This window comes from Phocoena sinus, chromosome 3 (assembly GCF_008692025.1).
Source record: "Phocoena sinus isolate mPhoSin1 chromosome 3, mPhoSin1.pri, whole genome shotgun sequence".
Taxonomy (NCBI): domain Eukaryota; kingdom Metazoa; phylum Chordata; class Mammalia; order Artiodactyla; family Phocoenidae; genus Phocoena; species Phocoena sinus.
In genome coordinates this window covers 11,088,652-11,107,439 of record NC_045765.1, presented here as the reverse complement: position 1 = coordinate 11,107,439, position 18,788 = coordinate 11,088,652, and the positions used below count along the sequence as shown (strand labels likewise).

At 54.7% G+C, this 18,788-nt stretch overlaps 2 protein-coding genes across 5 annotated transcripts in view; both read right to left on the bottom strand.

Annotated features, from left to right (window-relative positions):
• The window catches only part of MEF2B (myocyte enhancer factor 2B), a 22,733-nt gene extending 15,397 nt beyond the window's left edge, over window positions 1–7,336 (bottom strand). For both annotated transcript variants that reach the window (XM_032627199.1, XM_032627200.1), the window contains exon 1: window positions 7,242–7,336. In XM_032627199.1, the coding sequence (XP_032483090.1) occupies window positions 7,242–7,251 (10 nt within the window). In that variant the 5' untranslated portion in view covers window positions 7,252–7,336. The remainder of the gene's footprint in view (window positions 1–7,241) is intronic.
• BORCS8 (BLOC-1 related complex subunit 8) lies at window positions 7,330–18,788 on the bottom strand. Of its 3 annotated transcripts, none has more exons than XM_032627209.1 (6): window positions 18,693–18,788; window positions 15,171–15,283; window positions 14,645–14,709; window positions 11,776–11,886; window positions 10,223–10,298; window positions 7,330–8,412 (listed from the first exon to the last, which is right to left on the bottom strand). In XM_032627209.1, exons 1-5 carry the CDS (start codon window positions 18,727–18,729, stop codon window positions 10,265–10,267), a joined length of 360 nt encoding a protein of 119 aa, XP_032483100.1. In that variant the 5' UTR covers window positions 18,730–18,788; the 3' UTR covers window positions 7,330–8,412; window positions 10,223–10,264. The 3 variants fall into 3 exon arrangements, with proteins under 3 accessions (XP_032483100.1, XP_032483098.1, XP_032483099.1); XM_032627207.1 differs by having other exon boundaries at window positions 7,330–8,445; window positions 18,693–18,787; XM_032627208.1 differs by having other exon boundaries at window positions 7,330–8,318; window positions 18,693–18,787.

Here is an 18,788-nt window from a genome sequence, read left to right as displayed (position 1 = left end):
GAGGGAGCTGCTTTGGAAAGATGGGCCAGAAGGGACTTTTTGAAAAGGGGACCTCAAGGACTAGAGGACACCAGCCATGAAGGGGTGTGGGTGAGAGACTGCCTGGTGGAAGGAATGGCAGGTGCAAAGGCCCTGAGGTGGGAATGTGCTGGGTGGGTTCCAGGTGCAGGCGTGGCTGGTATTGCCAGGTATGGGTGAACAAGGGGCATCTGGAGACAGAAGAGGGCAGGGAGGCTGCAAGGGGCCTTGGGGATCAGGGTGAAAGAGTGGGCTGTACAGCAATGGAGAATCATGGAGGGTGTATGAACGGGGGAGGGGGGTGGCTGTGGTGCTATTCAGGATTTTCAGCAGACTCCGTGGCTGCTGTGGTGAGAAGTCCTTTGGGAGCAGGAGGCCAGGACAGTGTCCAGTGGGAGAGGGTCGGGGCTCTGATTGTGGAAACTGGACAGAGGCAGGCCTGTGCCCACAGCAGTGACTCATTATCACAACTTGCCTGGATTGTTCCCTTCCGAGGACCCCACCTCAACCTCTGGTGAACCTGAACCTGGAGGCGATCAGGACAGGAAAGCTGACAGGCCTGAGGCTTGCTTGGCCCCTGGTGGAGGGTGGGGTGAGGGTGGACCTGGATGGGGCTCACAGGCACGTCCACTCGGTCATAGTTCAGATGGCACCTCCCGTTACTGAGTGCCTGCTGTCTTCCCGGGCCCATGCTCCACCTCATTTACACACAGGACCAGCTTGACTCAGACAGTCCAGTGAAGCGGAGACGGCTGCCCTGTTTTATACAGGAGGAAGCAGGCTCCTTCCCAGGGCCACACGGTGGGACCCCAGATCCTTGCTCAAGCATGGGCTTATACCACAGGGCTGTCCGGCCGTGCCCCACACTCACCCCCGCCGACCCAGTCTGGGAAGTGGGCCTGGGCACCAATGGGATCTGAGACACTCATTCCTGAGTTCCCTGGGGCCAGTGGGCAGCCTCACAAACCCCCCCAAGATGCAGGCTCAGCGAGGACCTTTGGGAGGCTGAGAAATGGGACCCAACCACTGTGTACACCCCACTCGGATTCATGGGCCTGGGCTGGGGTGACCTCTCCAACCCCACGTGGGATCCCAGGAGTGTGCTAAATACTCTCTGACAAATGACATCTGTCTCCAGGTGCATATGTGCCTCTAATATTCCAGAAGGTCAGACCCCCAACATGTCTATACTCATTCCATCTGAGTTGGGGTGACAAATGATTTTAACTCCCTTTCTCCTCTAATTCGCATTTTCTAGATGTCTGCCTGGTTGGGTAATGATTTAATGAAATCAATCATTAGTTGGAGATGGGAAGTAAGATCGGGCTCAAAATGCTCAGGTCACAGGGTCAGAAAGGGGTAGCGATTTGTCTGAGGTCACACAGAGAGGAGAGAGGAAGCTGGGGCCCCTCACTCCTGGCTTTAGTTCTCCTAGGGGCTGAGGGGCAGCCTTGAGCCCGTCCTTTCTCTGAGGGGCCTGCATGTTTCCACCTGGCCTCAGTCTTCCCTCCTGCAAAGTGGCCGCTTCAGACCAGATAGCGAGTTCCCAGCTCTCGCAGGTGAGACCCCAGGACTCTAAATGTCCCAAAATTCCATTCCCTGGAGGCCAAGATTCACTCCTGGACTCAGACAGGTAGTGGAAGGCAGGTATGGGGACAGGAGGGCGCAAGGCTGACTTCTCCCAAAGCTCCTTTGACCTTTGAAATCAAACCCCATACACTTGTCCTTCCAAGTCTAAATATTTTTTCAAACCTCGTTTCCTTCACCCCAAGAGGCTGAAAGTTCTCATCCCCGACGCCAAAGACCCAGAGGTCCTGATCTTCCCCAGTGAGGATTCTCAGTTGGTCAGACAGAAGGCCTCAGCTATTTCTGACTTCTTGGGTCTGCAGCCTGGGGACTGGGAATAGCCAGGGACCCCAGTTGGCAACGTCTGCTGCCCTGGACCCTGAGAGGCAGAGGGTGGGGACCATGACCATGAAAGTAATGCAGCCACGGGCTTGTCATGTGCTGACAACCTCGGAGGGCTGTGACTATCCTTCCTATACCCATGGCCCAGATGGGACACTGAGGCACGGGGAGGAAGTGGCCCAGGCAGCTGTGGTGCCCCACTCAGGGCTCTGTGCCCACCATCCTGCCCTCAGCCACAAAGGCATCCTGTGGGCCCAGCTGAGGCCCCACGTTCACTGCATGAGGTGCAAACCCCATGGGGTGGATGAGGGTCATGGCGGTCACAGGCACACGTGGATGTCATGCCACTTGCAGGTCTGGGGCCACGACACACAAGGGCACACCAACAGCAGGAAGGCATGGGGTCATGGTTGTGCACAGGGGGCTCCAGGATGCACAAAGGGATGTGACCCAGGAGAGGGGACCACTGTAACTCACAGTCGCATACCAGGGGCTCATGGCACCACAACTTTGGACTCACAATTCCCCAACTGACCCAACCCTCAGACACATGCCCTTTGGACACACAACCCCTCAGACATGACACACATTCCTTCAGACATAACTCCTGGACATGCAACCCCTGGGACACTCACCCTTTCGGACACACAACCACTCAGAACCACAACCCTTGAAACACCCCCCCCCCCGGAACACAACCCTCAGATTCACACCCCTTGGACACATACCCTTTGGACACACAAACCCAGGACACATAACCTCTCAAACTCACAATCCTAGGACTGCACACCTCTTAGACACAACTCTCCCTCGTACAGCAGGACATTCGGACTTTCAAACTCAACCCAGCCCACAGATGCCATTCAAAGGACACCGCAAAAACCTCGGCCCGACGCAACACGCACCTGCTACACCTGGGCCCTTGGACTCTCGCGCACCAACCTGGAGGAAGCGGCTCAGAATCCCGAGCGCCCGGCAGCCTCAGGGGCCTTCAGAGCGGGCGGCCCCGCCCCCGGGAGCTGATTGGGCGGGCCGTAAATTTGCATAGAGGGCGTGCGGGTCCCGGGAGTTCTGGGGCCCGGGACTCGGACGCGGGAAGACTCTGAGGTGGGGAATAGTATAATGAGGGAGGGGGGCCCGGAAGGGAGCTGGATCAGACCTGCCAGGCTTCCCCCGATGTCAGTGGGCGACCCTGACCTGCTGAGCCTGCGAATTGGACCCTGTCTGTAACCCCCTGCTATCTCCTACTCTGGACTAACTCCAACCTGAGTGAAATGTAACTCCGACCCGGGACCTGAGGCCCCAGGCACCGAGACTTTCTCGAAGCCAACCCTGACCCTTGCTCTCACCCAAATGGAGGGACTGAAGAGAGGGGCTCTGGGGTCGCTGAGGGACCTCGCCCAGCTGTGTGCCTCCTGCAGCTGAATGTGTGACCCACGTGCTTCGACAGGAGGGTAACAGACCCCTCGGTGGCTGGGCGCCCTCCTCCACTTCAAAGGTCAGCTTCCAGGACTGGACCCCCTCCCTGGGATCCCAGCACCACCCAGCACAGGTCCAGGCCCAGAGGGGGATCAGAGCAGGATTAATGAGTGAATCAAGGTGGAAAGAATTACAGGATGAAGATGACTTTTGACTGGACAATCCTGGAGAAGCCCCCAGTCTGAAGGAGGCAGAGCTACCATATACTCCCTATCTCTGTGGGATCAGAACTGGGCCAGAGGTGTCAGGGAGGGCTTCCCCCAAAGAGGGGTGGAGCATTTATACTGGGCCTTGAAGCATGAGTAGGAGTTTGCCACTGGATAAGAAGAGGGAACAGGACTTGCAAAGGTTCAGAGAAAGAGTGCAGAACATTCTTTCGTGGGGGAAGATGAAGCCAGAGCAGGGAGTGGAAGTAGATTGAGCTGGGCACCCAAAGAGAGGCTTGGAGATAGGGGGAGGGGGTCCACTGGGGCAGATGAAAGGGGAGAGCAGGTGGGTTGCAATGGCTGCTTGGTGTCCACCTTCTAAGAAGACAACAGGAGGTGATTGGACCCCTGGACTCAGGGGGGAACATGTGGAGATATTAGTATGTGGGGGACACTGAGGAAGGGAACAGAGACCCTGCCTCTCCCCACACCTCAGTTTCCCCATCTGTGACATGGGCAGTTTGGACCCCCAGCCTGGGCATAGATTTCTCTTTGGACCAAAAAAACTAGGGTTCACACTGTGTCATAAAGGTGGGGATCAGGGTTCCTGCCTCTCCCACCCCACCTTTGCTGCCCTTCAGTGTCCAACACCAGACACTCAGGTGTCCCAAGAACACACCAGGGCCTAGCCCAGGTTGGGGGCTTCTGCCTGGGCTCAAAGGCACAAAACAAGGCTTGGGGAGTGTAGAGGTGGCTGGGGAGCCCTGGGGTCCTCGAGAGCTGCTTTGTTTACCCAAGGCCGCCTGCCTGCCTCTGATGCAACAAGCAGGCTCTGGTTATGTGAGGGCGGCAGCTGGAGCAGCTCTGGGAGCAGCATGGACTGGGCCAGCTGGGGCTGCCCACTATGGGCCACACCTCTTGCCCCCTCACCACTGGGGCTTGCTCCTGTGTTCTTGCCCCTGCCACGTTGTCCCATTCCACCACTCATGTTCCCAAACACCCTTCCCATTCTGGTCCATACCATCTTCTATCATTCACATCATTTCCTATAATGGCTCCTTCTTTCTGCCTTTACCCCTGTTCCTGTCCTATAACCCTCCCCCATCGCTGGCTGTGTTACCCGGTGTGGACCCACACCCCCCACTGGGCCAATCAAGAGTCTCGACCTCAGTCTTCTCAGATGAGGGGACACTCTTAGGTGCTGGAGTAAGAGGTTGGGGGGTTGAAAGGGAGATTTCGGGGGAGAAGGGAATGGAAAAGGCCAGAGAGGAAGATCTGGGAAAGGGGCCTGGAAGATGGGGAAGGTGGAGACAGGGATGGGAAGGTGAGGAGGTGTAGAAGCTGCTCCCCCCAAGTCTCCCTCTCCAGATCCTCTCCCAGAATGTCAGCAGGGGAAGCCTTTGAAGGATCCTCCATGGCAAGGACAGTGTTGTCCAGTGGGTAGGGCTTCAGGGTTCGAGGACCCTGGGTTCCCATTCCAGCTCTGACTCCCACTCGCTGTGTGACCTCAGGCCAGTCACTTCACCCCTCTGAGCCTGTTTGCTCATGTGAAAAGTGGGGACAATAGTAGTCTCTCCTCTGGCGGGGGAGAAGCGTTTCAAGGTCGGCCTCCAATGCCCCCTCCTCCTCCAAAAGCCTTACCTATCCCCCCTCCCATCTGGTGTTCTGACACCCCCATCCCTCCTTCTACCTGAGCGCTGACCCCATGGTTTAGAAATGTCTATGTCCAGCTCTGTCTCCCGGAGCCTGGGCCGTGTGTTGTGGTAGCACAAAAGGGGTGTTTCCATGGGTTTCTTGAAGAACGGGAGTCCTGGAGAGGGTCTGAGTAGCGTAGGAGCATGCGGACCAATCTTGGGGCATCCAGAGGCCTTGCTGGGGGATGAGGCAGGGGCCAGGAAGGGGCTTCCCAGGGGCAGGACCCTCAGAGTATAGAGCAGGCCTGAAATAAAAACTAGGACTTGGGGCTTCCCTGGTGGCACAGTGTTTGAGAGTCCGCCTACTGATGCAGGGGACGCGGGTTCGTGCCCCGGTCCGGGAAGATCCCACATGCCGCGGAGCAGCTGGGCCCGTGAGCCATGGCCACTAAGCCTGCGCGTCCGGAGCCTGTGCTCCGCAACGGGAGAGGCCACAACAGTGAGAGGCCCGCGTACCGCAAAAAAAAACCAAAAAAAACAAAAAACCAGGGGCTAAGAACAAAAAGCCAAAACTCAAGTCTGATTCCCATCCTGACCACTGTGGACCAACTGGAGATAAGTCACTGCCCTCCCGGGCCTCCTTTTACTCCATCCACAAATTTGAAGGAGACTGGTGGAGGGTGGGGGGGACAGTTCCAACACTTAACCCAGGGAGCCCTTCCAGGTTACCCCCACCCGTGGGTGCTAGGCTCCCTACTTGAATGCCCCGTGGCACGGAGAGTTCCCTGTCACTCTCCTGGCTGCCCACCTATTTCTGGGAGCAAGTCTTAGTGAGATAGATCTGGGCATGCCCACACCCTTCACTCCGGGCGGGGGGGAGGGGGTAATTCGGCCAGAGCGTCGAGGCAGATGCGAGGTGTTGCTGGGTAATCTGGCCTGGCGGAGCCTTAGTTCGCTTTCTAGAAAATGGAAGCAAGAACGTATGAAGTGAAAAAGGACGGAGGGTCACGATGCACCCTTCAGGATCGGCCAAGACTGGGGACCGGGGCTTGAATCAGGGGCTAAGAACAGCTTGGAGGCGGAGTGCCCGGCCAAAGCTTTGCCTCTTGCGCCCCCTTGCGGCCGGCAGGGGACGGACGTTCGCCAGGCATGAAAGGCGAGCCGGCCACGCAAAGAGCAAATAACCACCACCTCCGTGAGCCCCAGGATTTGGGGTGGTGGGGCATCTAACAACCCACAGTCCTGCACAGACCTCTTTGAGAGTACTATTAATCCCTGGCTAAGGTCATGTTCAGGGGCCGTGGGTGACAGGGAGCCCTCGGAAGGTCTAGGGCACCTCATGACTGCCCCTCACTAGCTCACAGCGCCTGAGCCATCCAAGGCTGCCTCTGGGATACATGCAGTTACCTCACTTAGCTGCCTGTCTGTCCAGCGGGTCTGAGTCCTGGAGCCAGGGTTGGTCTGTCTGGCTCACCAGGCTATCCCCTGGGCAGGCAGGGCCTAGCTCAGAGAGAACGGTCAATGTTTGATGGATACATGGCTGCATGGTAGAAGGAAAGATGGACGAGAGGTGCCTTCAGAGTGGGTGAAGAGAGGGAGAGTGACTCTGTGGGGGTTACACACCAGGCAGGGCCTAAAACACTGTGAACCTGAGGCTCTTCCCTCCCCATCAACTGAGCTGGGGCAGGGGGAAGGCAGGATGGTGGCAAACAGGCCCCCAGTACACCCTAGGAGAGGTGAGACAGGGCTGACCCTGTTTCCTGGTGGTGGGAGGCAATTATTAATACCTCCTGTGTTCCTGAACCTCCTCACAGGCCCTGAGGCCCCTCCACAGCCCTGATACCCCACCAGGACCCTCTCTGTCTCCCCTAGGGTGCCCTTGGCCTTTGCCACCCCTCTCGCCCAACCACTTCTCTGGGCCAAGCTGGGGGATCCTCCCAGAGCAGTGAGCCTGGGACCCACCCTGGCTCTACCCTCGACAACTCAATTCTGCTCTTCCTTATACATTTTGCTGGGCATTTTGTTGGCACACAGCTGGCCGCGGAGGTGTACAAACCATGGGCCATGATGTCCCAGGCTTGGAATTCGCAGGGATCAGATCAGCGTGGGCTCTTCTCAAGTCAGCAGAAACAGACTCAAAGCAATTTTGGCAAATACAGTAATTTTAGGGACTCATGAAACTGAAGAATTGAGATTTTCTAGTGTCAGGTACAGCTGGATCCAGGGCCCCAGGCAATGTTCTCAGGTCCCCTGGTCCATCTGCCGAGCTCACCAACCCCAGAAGGAAGATGGTACTTTTCCAGCAAAATCCTCAGGGAAGACCTCTCGTTGGATCGCATGCCCGTCTCAAACCAACCACTGTGACCTGGGAGATGGGGAGCTCTGACTAGCCAGGCCAGGGTCCCACATCCACCCCTGGAGTTAGGGTGGCTTCTCCTTATGGTCTGAGCCTGAGGTGGGCATTTCTGCTCGAGGCAGAATGCAGTCCAGGCAGGCAGGTACACGACTGCCTGCCTCAGCCTGTAGAGAAGGTCCAGTCCAGCCTTCCTTGTTGAGATGGAGAAAGGCAGCACCAGGGAGGGTCGGTGCCAGACCCATGTCACACAGCATGTCAGAGGCAGGGCTGGGACCAAACTAGGCCGGGGTCTACTCTTCTCTGTGTGATCACACACAAATAATGCCACCTCTCGGAGCCTCTCTTTTCCCATCTGCATTTGGGTGACATCTGCCTTATAGGGCTGTCTGAGGATGAAAGATGACCCTTGTGAAGCCCCCAGCACAAATCTGGGCACACAGCAGGTGCATGATCAGGATTGTCATGATGGCAGTTACTGGTCCGAGGGGCCATGGCTGTGTCCTGGGGCCAGTGGGGGCGGGTAAGAATCCAGAGGCAGCAAAGCCTCGTCTCAGGACATTCATGGCTGGCCCACAGGTTCCAGGCAAGAGCAAGAGGAATGCGCCGGCCACACTTACTTGGTCTTCTGTCCCTGCCAAGTCCCACAAGGCTGTGTCCAAGGGTCCAAGCTTTGGTCGGGCTGGGGGGCAAGAGGTGAGTCAAGGCGAGGTCTGAGAGACCCCTAGGGCTGCAGGGTAGCCCTGATGAGGTGGCGTCTGAGGAAAATCCTGGGCGAGGCTGAGGGAAGAGGTGAAGCACTGGGCGTTAGAGGGTCTGGATGTGAATCCTGGCATTTCTGGTCACTCGCCTCTCTGAGCCTCAGTTTCCTCTTCTGTAAAATGAGGCTGTGTGTAGAGCCCGGGGCCTGGAGAAGCAGGGGAGGCCAGGACTTGATCCTGTGAAGGTCACCTACAACCCTTGTGGGGGGGAAGTCTGGGGAGAAGTGGGAGTGGAGGCTCCGAGGTAGGGAGTGGGGCGGCAATTCTGGGGAGCAGAGCAGGGTCTGTAGGTACACAGGTGGGATCGGGCGGAGCCACAGAGAAGTTTGTTCTGAGGGGGCGCGGCAGTAGCAGTAAAGGGACGGCAGATGACCCAGGATGTTCACGCCTTGCCTGGAGGCTCCAGGCAGGAGCAGGAGAAACACACTGACTGTGGACGGGTGGAGAGGGCAGCATCTTTGAGGCTTGAGGGTGGGAGGCACCAGGGCACAGGGGATAGGATGGGGGAGATTTGGGGGTGTGGGTCCAGGCTGGTGGGCAACAATGGGTGGGGAAATGGGGTGGGTTGCTGACCCCCTTGGCAGCCCCTCTTGCTCCAGGCCCTCTCAGATGTCCCCCAAGTGACCCCACAGTCTGTGGGATTCCTCATCACCCCGATGCCCAGAGCTAAGCCCGTCACATAGCAAGTGCCCGATAAGAACTCTGACTGCATACCCATGAACTCTGCTGCCTCTTGGCTCTCGGGGCTGCTGCTCTAGGAACTGTGGGGGCCCTGTCCCCTCCCACGCCTCCCTCGACCCTCTGAGAAGGCCTCCACAGCACAGAGCACAATCACAGCAAATGAGCAGGGGGCTGTGAGAGCTACACAAGCTGCGGGCACAGTCAGTCCCTCGGGTACCTCCAATCTGCCTGTGTCCGCCCTGCATGAGCACAGAATAACAAGACACTAGGCCTTTCTTGGTGCCACGCTCTCCTCAGATGGTCAACCACGCCTTCCAGTACTGAAGCCCTCCTGCAGTCCTCGCCCATCTGGTCCTGGTCACGTGACTGGCCTTGACCAATGCGACAGCCATAACTGAAGCAAGGCAAGGCTGGATGAACACGTGCACACCGGGCGCCCAACCACCAGGAGAAGCTTGGGCTGTCCTGCTGGAGAGGCCACGTGGAGGACCAGACACCCCCCTCCCCACCAGCAGCAGACAGCACTGGTCAAGGGCCAGATGTGAGGCTACTTCTGACTCTCTGGCCCCATCAAGCTCCCACAAGAGCCACAAGTAGCACCCAGGTGAGCCCAGCAAAACTGCCCGGCTGAGTCCAACCCAAATTGCACGACCGTAAGCAGGCAAATGATTGGTGTCATAAGCCACTAAGTTTTGGGATAGTTTGTCATGCAGCAGTAGCTGACTGCTACAATGCACATCACTGTATGCAGATGCGCCTAATGAAGCACTGTGACAGAAGGGAAATGCAGAGACCAGAGTGGGGAGGGACTTGCTCAGGGTCACACAGCAGGTCAGCAGTAGAATGAAGATTCCAGAGCTGGGTGGATAACAGTCCTGCTGGGCTCTGCCTGAGACAATGTGTTTGGGTAAAGCAAGCAGCTGGCATGTGGAAGGGTATGGAAAATGGGGCTCCCCTCTGTCTTGGGGGGCAGGGGTCCTTGGGATCAGGACAGGGCCTGTGGCCTGGATAAGGGGCAGGAAGATGACAGAGAAAGCACAAAGGAGATGGGCTGACAACAGCCCTAAGCAGCAGAGGGCACAGGTGCCCCTACCCTCTAGCCTCCCATGGATGAAACCATCCTACAAGCCTAGGGAGAAAACTCGAATGGTTAGTCAAGTAGGTCTGTTCTTGGATGCCGAGAACGTGGGTTAGTTCAGAGCAAGGAGCACAGAGAGGCTTATGGCCCCACTTGGCACTGACCTGAGTCAGAGGGGCCAAAGCACCTCCAAGTCTCTTCCGGGATCAGGCTGAAGAGGGCAGGGGTGGTTCCTCGGGGCTGGAACAAAACATGTGCAGCGTCCATGAGGCTGAGGTCAGAGGCCATGAGGCCTGCTCGGCTAGGCTGGATTGTTCATTGGGGTCACACTCCAGTCCCTCAAGACCCCTGGCCTGAGCCTTCAGGGCATCCTCTGTAAAAATGGGACCAGCCACCCACTTCAGAGGTCGTGCCTGGGTCTCACGTAGGACTGGGAGCTTCAAACCCCCAGGGCTTGCAAAGAGACGCAATAGCAGGTGAGTAGCTACTACGCAAGCTGCTACTGGTGCCTTTCAGAAGCACGGTGCATTTTCGCAACAGCAGGCAGAAGCAGGGCTTCTGGAAGCAGCTGGGAAACTGAGTTAAAAGTAAAAGCTATGGTTTTTGAGGCCCTACTGTGTGTATGGCACTGTGCAAGGCTTGATGCAGTGAACTCGAGTCCCAATGGCTGTCACCCACCCGGGGCAGAGCAGCCAGAGCCAGATGGTTATTTAGTGCAGGTGAACCCTCATGAACCCCTCCCACGCTACCCTCAGAGGGCAGGTTGCTGCACATCCCTTCTTACACATTTGCAAGGCCTTTTTGGTTTTTGTTGTTGTTTGTTTTTGTTTTTAAGGCTTTTTTGGTTTTGACGGTTCTTTTGTCTCAATTATCACAGGCAGCAACACAGGTTTTTTTTCTTCCTAAGTGCCTGGTCGAGGACAGGCGTACCAGAACCCCACACTGCAGGAGCCAGACACATCTCAAGGTCGAGCGATGGCTTATAGCACGTGTGCATGTGTTTACATGTGTGTTTATTAAGTTATAATGAAAACCAAAACAAAAAGAGCTACTTCTCCAAAAACTCTCTCCCCGGTATGTAAGAACTGCAAGTAGTTTTCATTTTTAGACCGTCTGGCCATTGGCTCAAAACCTCTTTCAGCTCCGGGCGCCCTCCCAGCTGCCCTCGAGGCCCCTGCCCACCCCCTGAACCCGTCTCCCTTTTGCTCACCCACTGCAGCCACACCCGCCTCAGATGTTCCTCCAATACACCAGGCCCCGGGCCTCTGCCCTGCCACCGACGTGCCCTGGAGCACTGACCCCGGGTCATCTCTGTCTGCAGGTTGTTCAAGCCTCTGCTCACACCTCTGTCGTCTCCCCAGAGAGGCTCCCCACAGCCCTTTTCCTCCTTCACGTGTCTGAAATGTTCTTGGGTGTTCCGTGTTTATCTGGTTGCTGTGTGTCTCCCCGTGAGGCCATGAGCACACCTGTCTTGGTCACTACCGTGTCCCCAGCACCCAGCCCAGGGTCAGGCACACAGCAGAGCTCAGGAGCTGGGTGCCGAGTGACTGAACTCTCCCACTACAGACGCCAAAGGATGAAAGGAAGTCACCGGCCACCATGAGATGAAGAGAGGGAGTTGTCTAAGGAGCGAGAAGTGGCAGTTCCTGGCTGAGCAGTGAAGGTCCTTACAGCAAGGAGGCTGAGAGCAGCAGGGGCGGGCGGTCCCGGGAACTACCTGTGGCCCTGGGCTGTGGCGTTCATGTGGTCTCGGATGCTGATGGCCTGTTTGAGGAGGCCTTCCACGCTGCGGAAGTAGACGCTGCTGTCGACAAGGTTCTTCACGGCGCTGAAATGGGAGGATGGAGCCAGTGAGCGGCACCACGCTCTTTTCGCCCCCCAACCAGAGCTCAGCGGATGCCTGTGCGGGCCAGCACTCATCAGGCACCTGGAGGATTCCATGGGCCTCCCTGAGGGCTCACTGTGGGCTTAAAGTTTAGATTTCCCTATGCAACAGAGCACTGGATGGCAACATGCAACTTTCGCTTAACGGCTGCTAGACTATCTAATGCTTTGAAGGAGCTATAAGCATGCAAAAGTGACCTCAAAAATATCTTTCTTTCCTCTTAGGTAACCTATTCCTGCCTCTGAAGGAAGCTTGTCAACTGGACTGTGAAAAGCTCTAGAGGTGAGTTTAGACTCATCGCCATTAGAGGGCACTACTGCAAAGCTGTGCTAAGCTCTGGTGTTGAAGCCACATTGATGGATGTCTAATGAAAATGTGCCTTCCAACAGCACTACAGGAACATATTCACCAAGCCACGTGGGGCCTTGCTAACACCAGAAAGTTGCCTGTGCAACGACACCTGCAGTACAAATAAGAGGGTCGTTTTAAAGTCCTTCTGTTAAAGACAAAGAAATCACTCCCATTTATTATCAGTCAGGGACCTGCTTATGGCTATGAGATCAAAAGGTGGGAGCACTGGCTGTTGCCCGCTCCGTTAACTTGCTCGTCTGACACCACCAAATGTAGTCAGCTTTCCTAGTGCCCGTCCACCTTGATAAAAAGCTATCTAGGGCTTCCCTGGTGGTGCAGTGGTTGAGAGTCCGCCTGCCGATGCAGGGGACACGGGTTCGTGCCCCAGTCCGGGAGGATCCCACATGCCGCGGAGCGGCTGGACCCGTGAGCCATGGCCGCTGAGCCTGCGCGTCCGGAGCCTGTGCTCCGCAACGGGAGAGGCCACAACAGTGAGAGGCCCGCGTACCGCAAAAAAAAAACAGAAAAAAAGAAAAAAAAAAAAAGCTATCTAACATAAGCTCACTACTGAATAGTTTACCCCAACCAATATACCATTTTAATATCTTTCAGTTTTACACCAACCATTAACGCTGCATAAAGCATTTCGACAACTAAAAGGGCACTTTCATGTCCGTAAAGGAAACAGTCTTTCAGCATTAGAGAAATTCACATCTCACTAAAGAGAAGTGCTCAGAGCTCGGAGCAGACTGGCCCCCTGCCTAGCCAAGGGCTGCTAAGCACTTGAAATATGGTTCATGAGACTGGGGAGCTGAATCTTTCATTTTATTTCATTAAAATTTAAGTGTAAACAGCCACCTGGGACCTGGGCTCCTGCACTGGATAGCACGGCTAGAGGAACTGGGAGAAAGTACAGACTGATTTGTTCTTCCTTGAACCTGGACCTTTCTGATGAACTCTGGGCTGTCTGGGAACTATTCAGCAGCTGCGAGAAAAACTCCCATTTCTTTTCTACTCTTCCTGGAGCTAAGGAGGGTGTCTGTGACCACTATCCTCAGGAAGATGCCATCTGTCTGGGTCACCCTCCCGTCCCAGCGGAAGGGCCAAGGCTGGTGAAGGCAGAACTCCCAGCGGCACGACTTCCTGTCAAGGACCCTACGACCACACAACAGAAACAGGCAGGCAAACCGCACAGTGCCACGGATGAGAGCTGCTGGGGAGTATCCAGCCTCCACCAAAACAACCCACAGCCCAAGCCAGGGGCAAACAGCACTCCTAATTAAAGTCGCCAACTCCTAAAGCAAACGGAACAAGCCAGGTCGTGAAATACAGTCATGGGGAACAGAACCAACAGGAGCACAGGAGGCAAGGCTGGCAAAGCTGCAACAATGGGAAGAAACACCAACTACTGCTTTTTATTCTCAGGCATGTCTTTCACTTGGGGTTAAAAAATCTGGATATTTAGAGAAAGTTAAACAAACAAAAATAATAAATGGTATATCCACGGTCACAGAAGCTTTATTCATAGTAGCCAAAACATGGAAGCAACCCAGATGTCCATTAACAGATGAATGGATAAACAAAATGTGGTCCATCCATATGATGGAATATTATTCAGCCCTAAAAAGGAAGGAAATTCTGACACATGCTACAACTTGGATGAACCTTGAAGACATTACGGTAAGTGAAAGAAGTTGGTCTCAGAAAGACAAATACTGTATGATTCCACCTATGTGAGGTTCCTAGAATAGTCAGATTCTTAGACAGAAAGCAGATGGGTGGGTGCCAGGAATGGGGGGCGGGGAATAGGGAGTGAGTGTTTCATGGGGACAGAGTTGCAGTTTTGCAAGATGAAAAGAGTTCTGGAGATGGATGGTGGGGACAGTTGCACGGCGTTATGAGTGTATTTAATACCACTGAACTGTACACTTCAAAATGGTTAAGACGATGAATTTGCATCTTAACCACAAGACAAAAAATTGGCAAGAAATAAACATTAAAAAATAAACAGTCATGTTCATGTTTTGGCCCTCCCCCCCAGCTGCCATCCACCCCAGCAGCCAGTCTGTGGTCCCGACCGTGGGTGGGAAACATTGGCCCCTTGAGGCACCTCCTGGAGTCCTTATCAGCCCCTCCTGTGACAGATGGGGAGGGGCTGAGGGCCAGGAAGAAGCCAACAAATAGCGAGAAGCACAGGTCTGGGCTGGAATTTTGCCCTGGGGCCAGGTGAGTCCAGATCCGCATGCCTCTACTCAGGCAGGGCAAGTTTCACGGGCAGCCGGCTGAGATGCCCCTGAACACCCGGGGCATAACAGGGCGACCGTGGCAGCGTGGAGGCTGTGGCGCTCACCTGCAGGCGTACTCCACCGTGTAGATGGCTCCCTGGCTTTGCTCCTCCCACCGCTGCATGTCAGCCTGCAGGGGGTTGGGGGCTGTTAGCAGGGGTGGCTGCTACCTCCATCCTCCCAGCTCTCTGGGACGGAGCACCCGAACACCAATCCCCATGGCTGTAGAGAACAGCCCCCTCCAGCCCCTGATCTTTCCTCCTGCCACTCCCACCCCTTATCAGTCTGGGCTTTCTGTGAACACATGGCGACTATGGCTCAGGGCCTTTGAGCAGGCTGTTCTCTCTGCCTGGCAGATCCTTCCCTCACACGGCTGCCTCCTTCTCACCACACAGGTCACAACTAATGCAGACCCTGCTGCCCCTTCTTCTAAACCTGCCCCAGATCTGTCCACCCAGCCCCTATCTGGGCTGGTGACCATGTGCCTCCTTGCTGGTGTCCCAGCCTTGACCTCTGCACCAACAGAGTAGGCCCCAGCTCACAAGGTGCACACCCTGGGAGAGGTCGGTGGCTGGGGTGGGGACGGCTCACCTTATGCTGGGCCAGCTCGGGCAGAGAACGGCGCACGTGCTCCTGCAGCCGGTACAGGGCCACGGATGGCTCGTTGGCCAGGACGTAGACACTCTCAGTGAACTTGTCTGTTACTGGGTCCAGGATCGACAGTCGGCAAAGTGGGACGGGAGGGTAGGGTGGACAGGGGGTCAAGGAGACAAAGCATCAGACCCCTGGTTGCTCAACCCGTGAGTCCAGTCAGAGTAAAGAGGAGTATCCAGTGTCCCTCCCAGTGGCTGGGTCACCTGTGGCCCCGGTGATGGGTTGCAGGAGATGGTCACAGCAGGGCCAAACAACTCCATCTGGGAGTCACAAAAGGGCCTTAATCTTTTTTTTTTAAAATAAATGCATGTATGTATGTATTTATGGCTGCGTTGGGTATTCGTTGCTGCGTGCGGGCTTTCTCTAGTTGTGGCGAGCAGGGGCTACTCTTCGTTGTGGTGCGCGGGCTTCTCATTGAGGTGGCTTCTCTTGTGGAGCACGGGCTCTAGGCTCATGGGCTTCAGTAGTTGTGGCTCGCGGGCTCTAGAGCGCAGGGCTTCAATCTTGATGACATTAATGTGTCCAGTGAATTCATGATCTTTCCCTTCCCAAACCCACTTACAGTGGACACTGCTACCACCTGCTCGGATCTACTCACATTCCTTTTACTCCAGTGACAAAATCCAAGATTCTTCTTCAGATGCCCACTGGCTACCAGACCCAAAAGTGCCTGGAAGTTTACATGGGTGGATGGCTCTCAGCCATGACTGACCACCGAGGGGTAGGAAAGCCCATGTCCTGTGCTGTGTCGAAACAGCTCAGAGGTGTGACCCATCCCTGTGAGCTCCCCTGTGGGAACAGACTGTGGCTTCTTTCTGCAGGATTTGACCTGAGGTCACTCCTTGCTCAGCTTCCTCCCCGGCCCTGTCCTGTTTGCCCCCTCTCCTCTGTGGGGTTCTCTTGGTAAGTTGACTACACACAAATCCTCATCCCAGGGTCTGCTTCAACAAACAGCAGGCAGCTGGTTGTCCCTGCCCTTCCTACCCCATCAATGAGCAGACCCTGCTTGTTCTGTCACAAAACAAAGCCCAGAACCCACCCATTCTTTTTTTTTTTTTCTGTACATGGGCCTCTCACCGCTGTGGCCTCTCCCATTGCGGAGCACAGGCTCTGGACGCGCAGGCTCAGCGGCCATGGCTCACGGGCCCAGCCGCTCCACGGCATGTGGGATCTTCCCAGACCAGGGCACGAACCCGTGTCCCCTGCATCAGCAGGCGGACTCTCAACCACTAAGCCACCAGGGAAGCCCCAGAACTCACCCATTCTTAACACTGTACTGCCCTCACTGGTCCAGACATAGCTGTCTCCCACCTGGATGCCAAACTCAGCTGCTCTCTGGTCTCCCCGCGCCCACTCCTGCCAACAATCCAATTCCCACAAAACAGATGGCATGAACTCCTAAAGAACATATCAGATATGTCTTTCCCTTGGTTGAAACACTCCCATCAGCCAGAAATTAAATCTGCCTTCCTTAACATGGCCCTTAAGGCCCTGTATGTTCTACCTGCTGTTACCCGCCTCTGCCCTCCTCAGCCACTGCCCCAGGCACAATGGCCTCCTAGCTGGTCCTTGGACACTCTCGGCACTGTCGAAAAGAACTTTCTGCGATGATGGAAAGTTTCTATAATCTATACTGCCCAATATGGTAGCCACTAGTCACATATGGCTACTGAGCACTTGAAATGTGACTGATGTGACTCAGAAACTGAATTTTAAATTTTATCTAACTTTAATTAATTTAAATATGCATAAGTACTGTGACCAGTAGCTACTGTATTGCAGCACAGCTCTGAATACTTTGCCACCTCAGGGCCTTCATACCTGTTGATCCCACCACTGACACTGCCTCCCTCCCCCCCCAACCATCATTTCTCTTAATCCCTCATGTCTCAGCTCAAATGTCACCTCCTGGGCAAGGCCTTTCCTAATCACCAAGCTTAATCAGATGTCCCTTCACCTTCATTCTCAGCCTCAGCACTTTGTTCATTTCCCTTATACTTAAAATCTCACTCTATTTTTTTCTTAAATTTTATATTAGAGTACAGTTGATTTACAATGTTGTGTTAGTTTCAGGTGTAAAAATTCTCATTCTTTATTAGGTTACATGTTTACCTAAAATTTGATTTGTGAGGGTGTGGGCTTCTCTGAGCCTGTTTCCTCATATGCAAAAATGGAACGATAAAGGTACCCACCTCAAGGTTTGTTACAGAGATGGACCCTATGTTATTGTGCAGGGCAGTGTAGTTTGTGAGGGAGAGAACCCACGTGTGTCTGGGAGTCAAGGGAGGATGTCTATGAGTCTGTCCAGTTTGGGTTTGTCCAGCTTACCACGGTGTCCTGACTCAGGCACAGCCCAGCCTGCCACCTCCAAACTATGTGTCCTCTTACCTTCTTAGGCCTCCTTGTTTTGAAAATGAGCACAGTAGCTTACACCTCACAGTGCTAATATGAAGGATATGGAATTACATGTACTTGTGACTTCTAAATAATTAACTAGTGGGAGTTGCCTGGTAGCCTAGTGGTTAGGATTCTGGGCTTTCACTGCTGTGGCCCGGAGTTCAATCCCTGGTGGGGGAACTGAGATTTCACAAACTGGGTAGTGCAGCCAAAAACAAACAAACTATAAACAAATAAATTTGTAAGAAAAAATTAACTAGTAATAACATATATAATAAAGTAACAAAGACATTTATACTTTAAAAATAACTTGTGGCATTTTGTAATTTGTAACTTTGTGATTTACATATATTTGATAAGTCGATGTAAACGTATGCAAATGCATAAATACAAAGGAAACAATACGCACAGCAACTGCCACGCCCCAAGCGTTCTTCCAATGCTTTACAGATATCAGATTACTGGGGGCTTCCCTGGGGGGCTTCCCTGGTGGTGCAGTGGTTAAGAATCCCCCTGCCAATGCAGGAGACACGGGTCCCAGCCCTGGTCGGAGGAGATCCCACACGCCGCGGAGCAACTAAGCACGGGTTTTACAACTACTGAGCCTGCGCTCTACAGCCCGTGAGCCACAACTACTGAGCCTGTGTGCCACAGCTACTGAAGCCCGCGCGCCTAGAGCCCGTGCTCCGCAACAAAAGAAGCCACCGCAGTGAGAAGCCTCCGCACCGCAAGTAAGAGAAAGCCCGCACAGCAACCAAGACACAACACAGACAAAAATAAATAAAATTTTAAAATATTTATCAAGTTACTGAATTATCACAACAATTTTATGGGGGGAGGGAGGGAGGGAGTCTATTATACTCTCCATTCTACAGATGACAAAATCGAGGCACAGAGACTTTCTAAAGGTTTCAAAACTAGTCAGCGGCCGAGCCGCGATTTCGTGACAGTTCAATCACACCTCCCAAACGCTCCCTCCGCGCCTTGGCCCCCTCCCGCCCCCAGTCTGGTCGCCCTTTTGCGAGTTCCTGACCCCTCCGCCCGCCCGGGGCCCCACACCACCTTTCTTCCCCTTGAGCTGCATCTCCGGTTCCTCCATGGTGGCTGCGGCCCTATTTCGAGGACAGGAACCGGAAGTCTGGGGTGGAGACAGCTGCC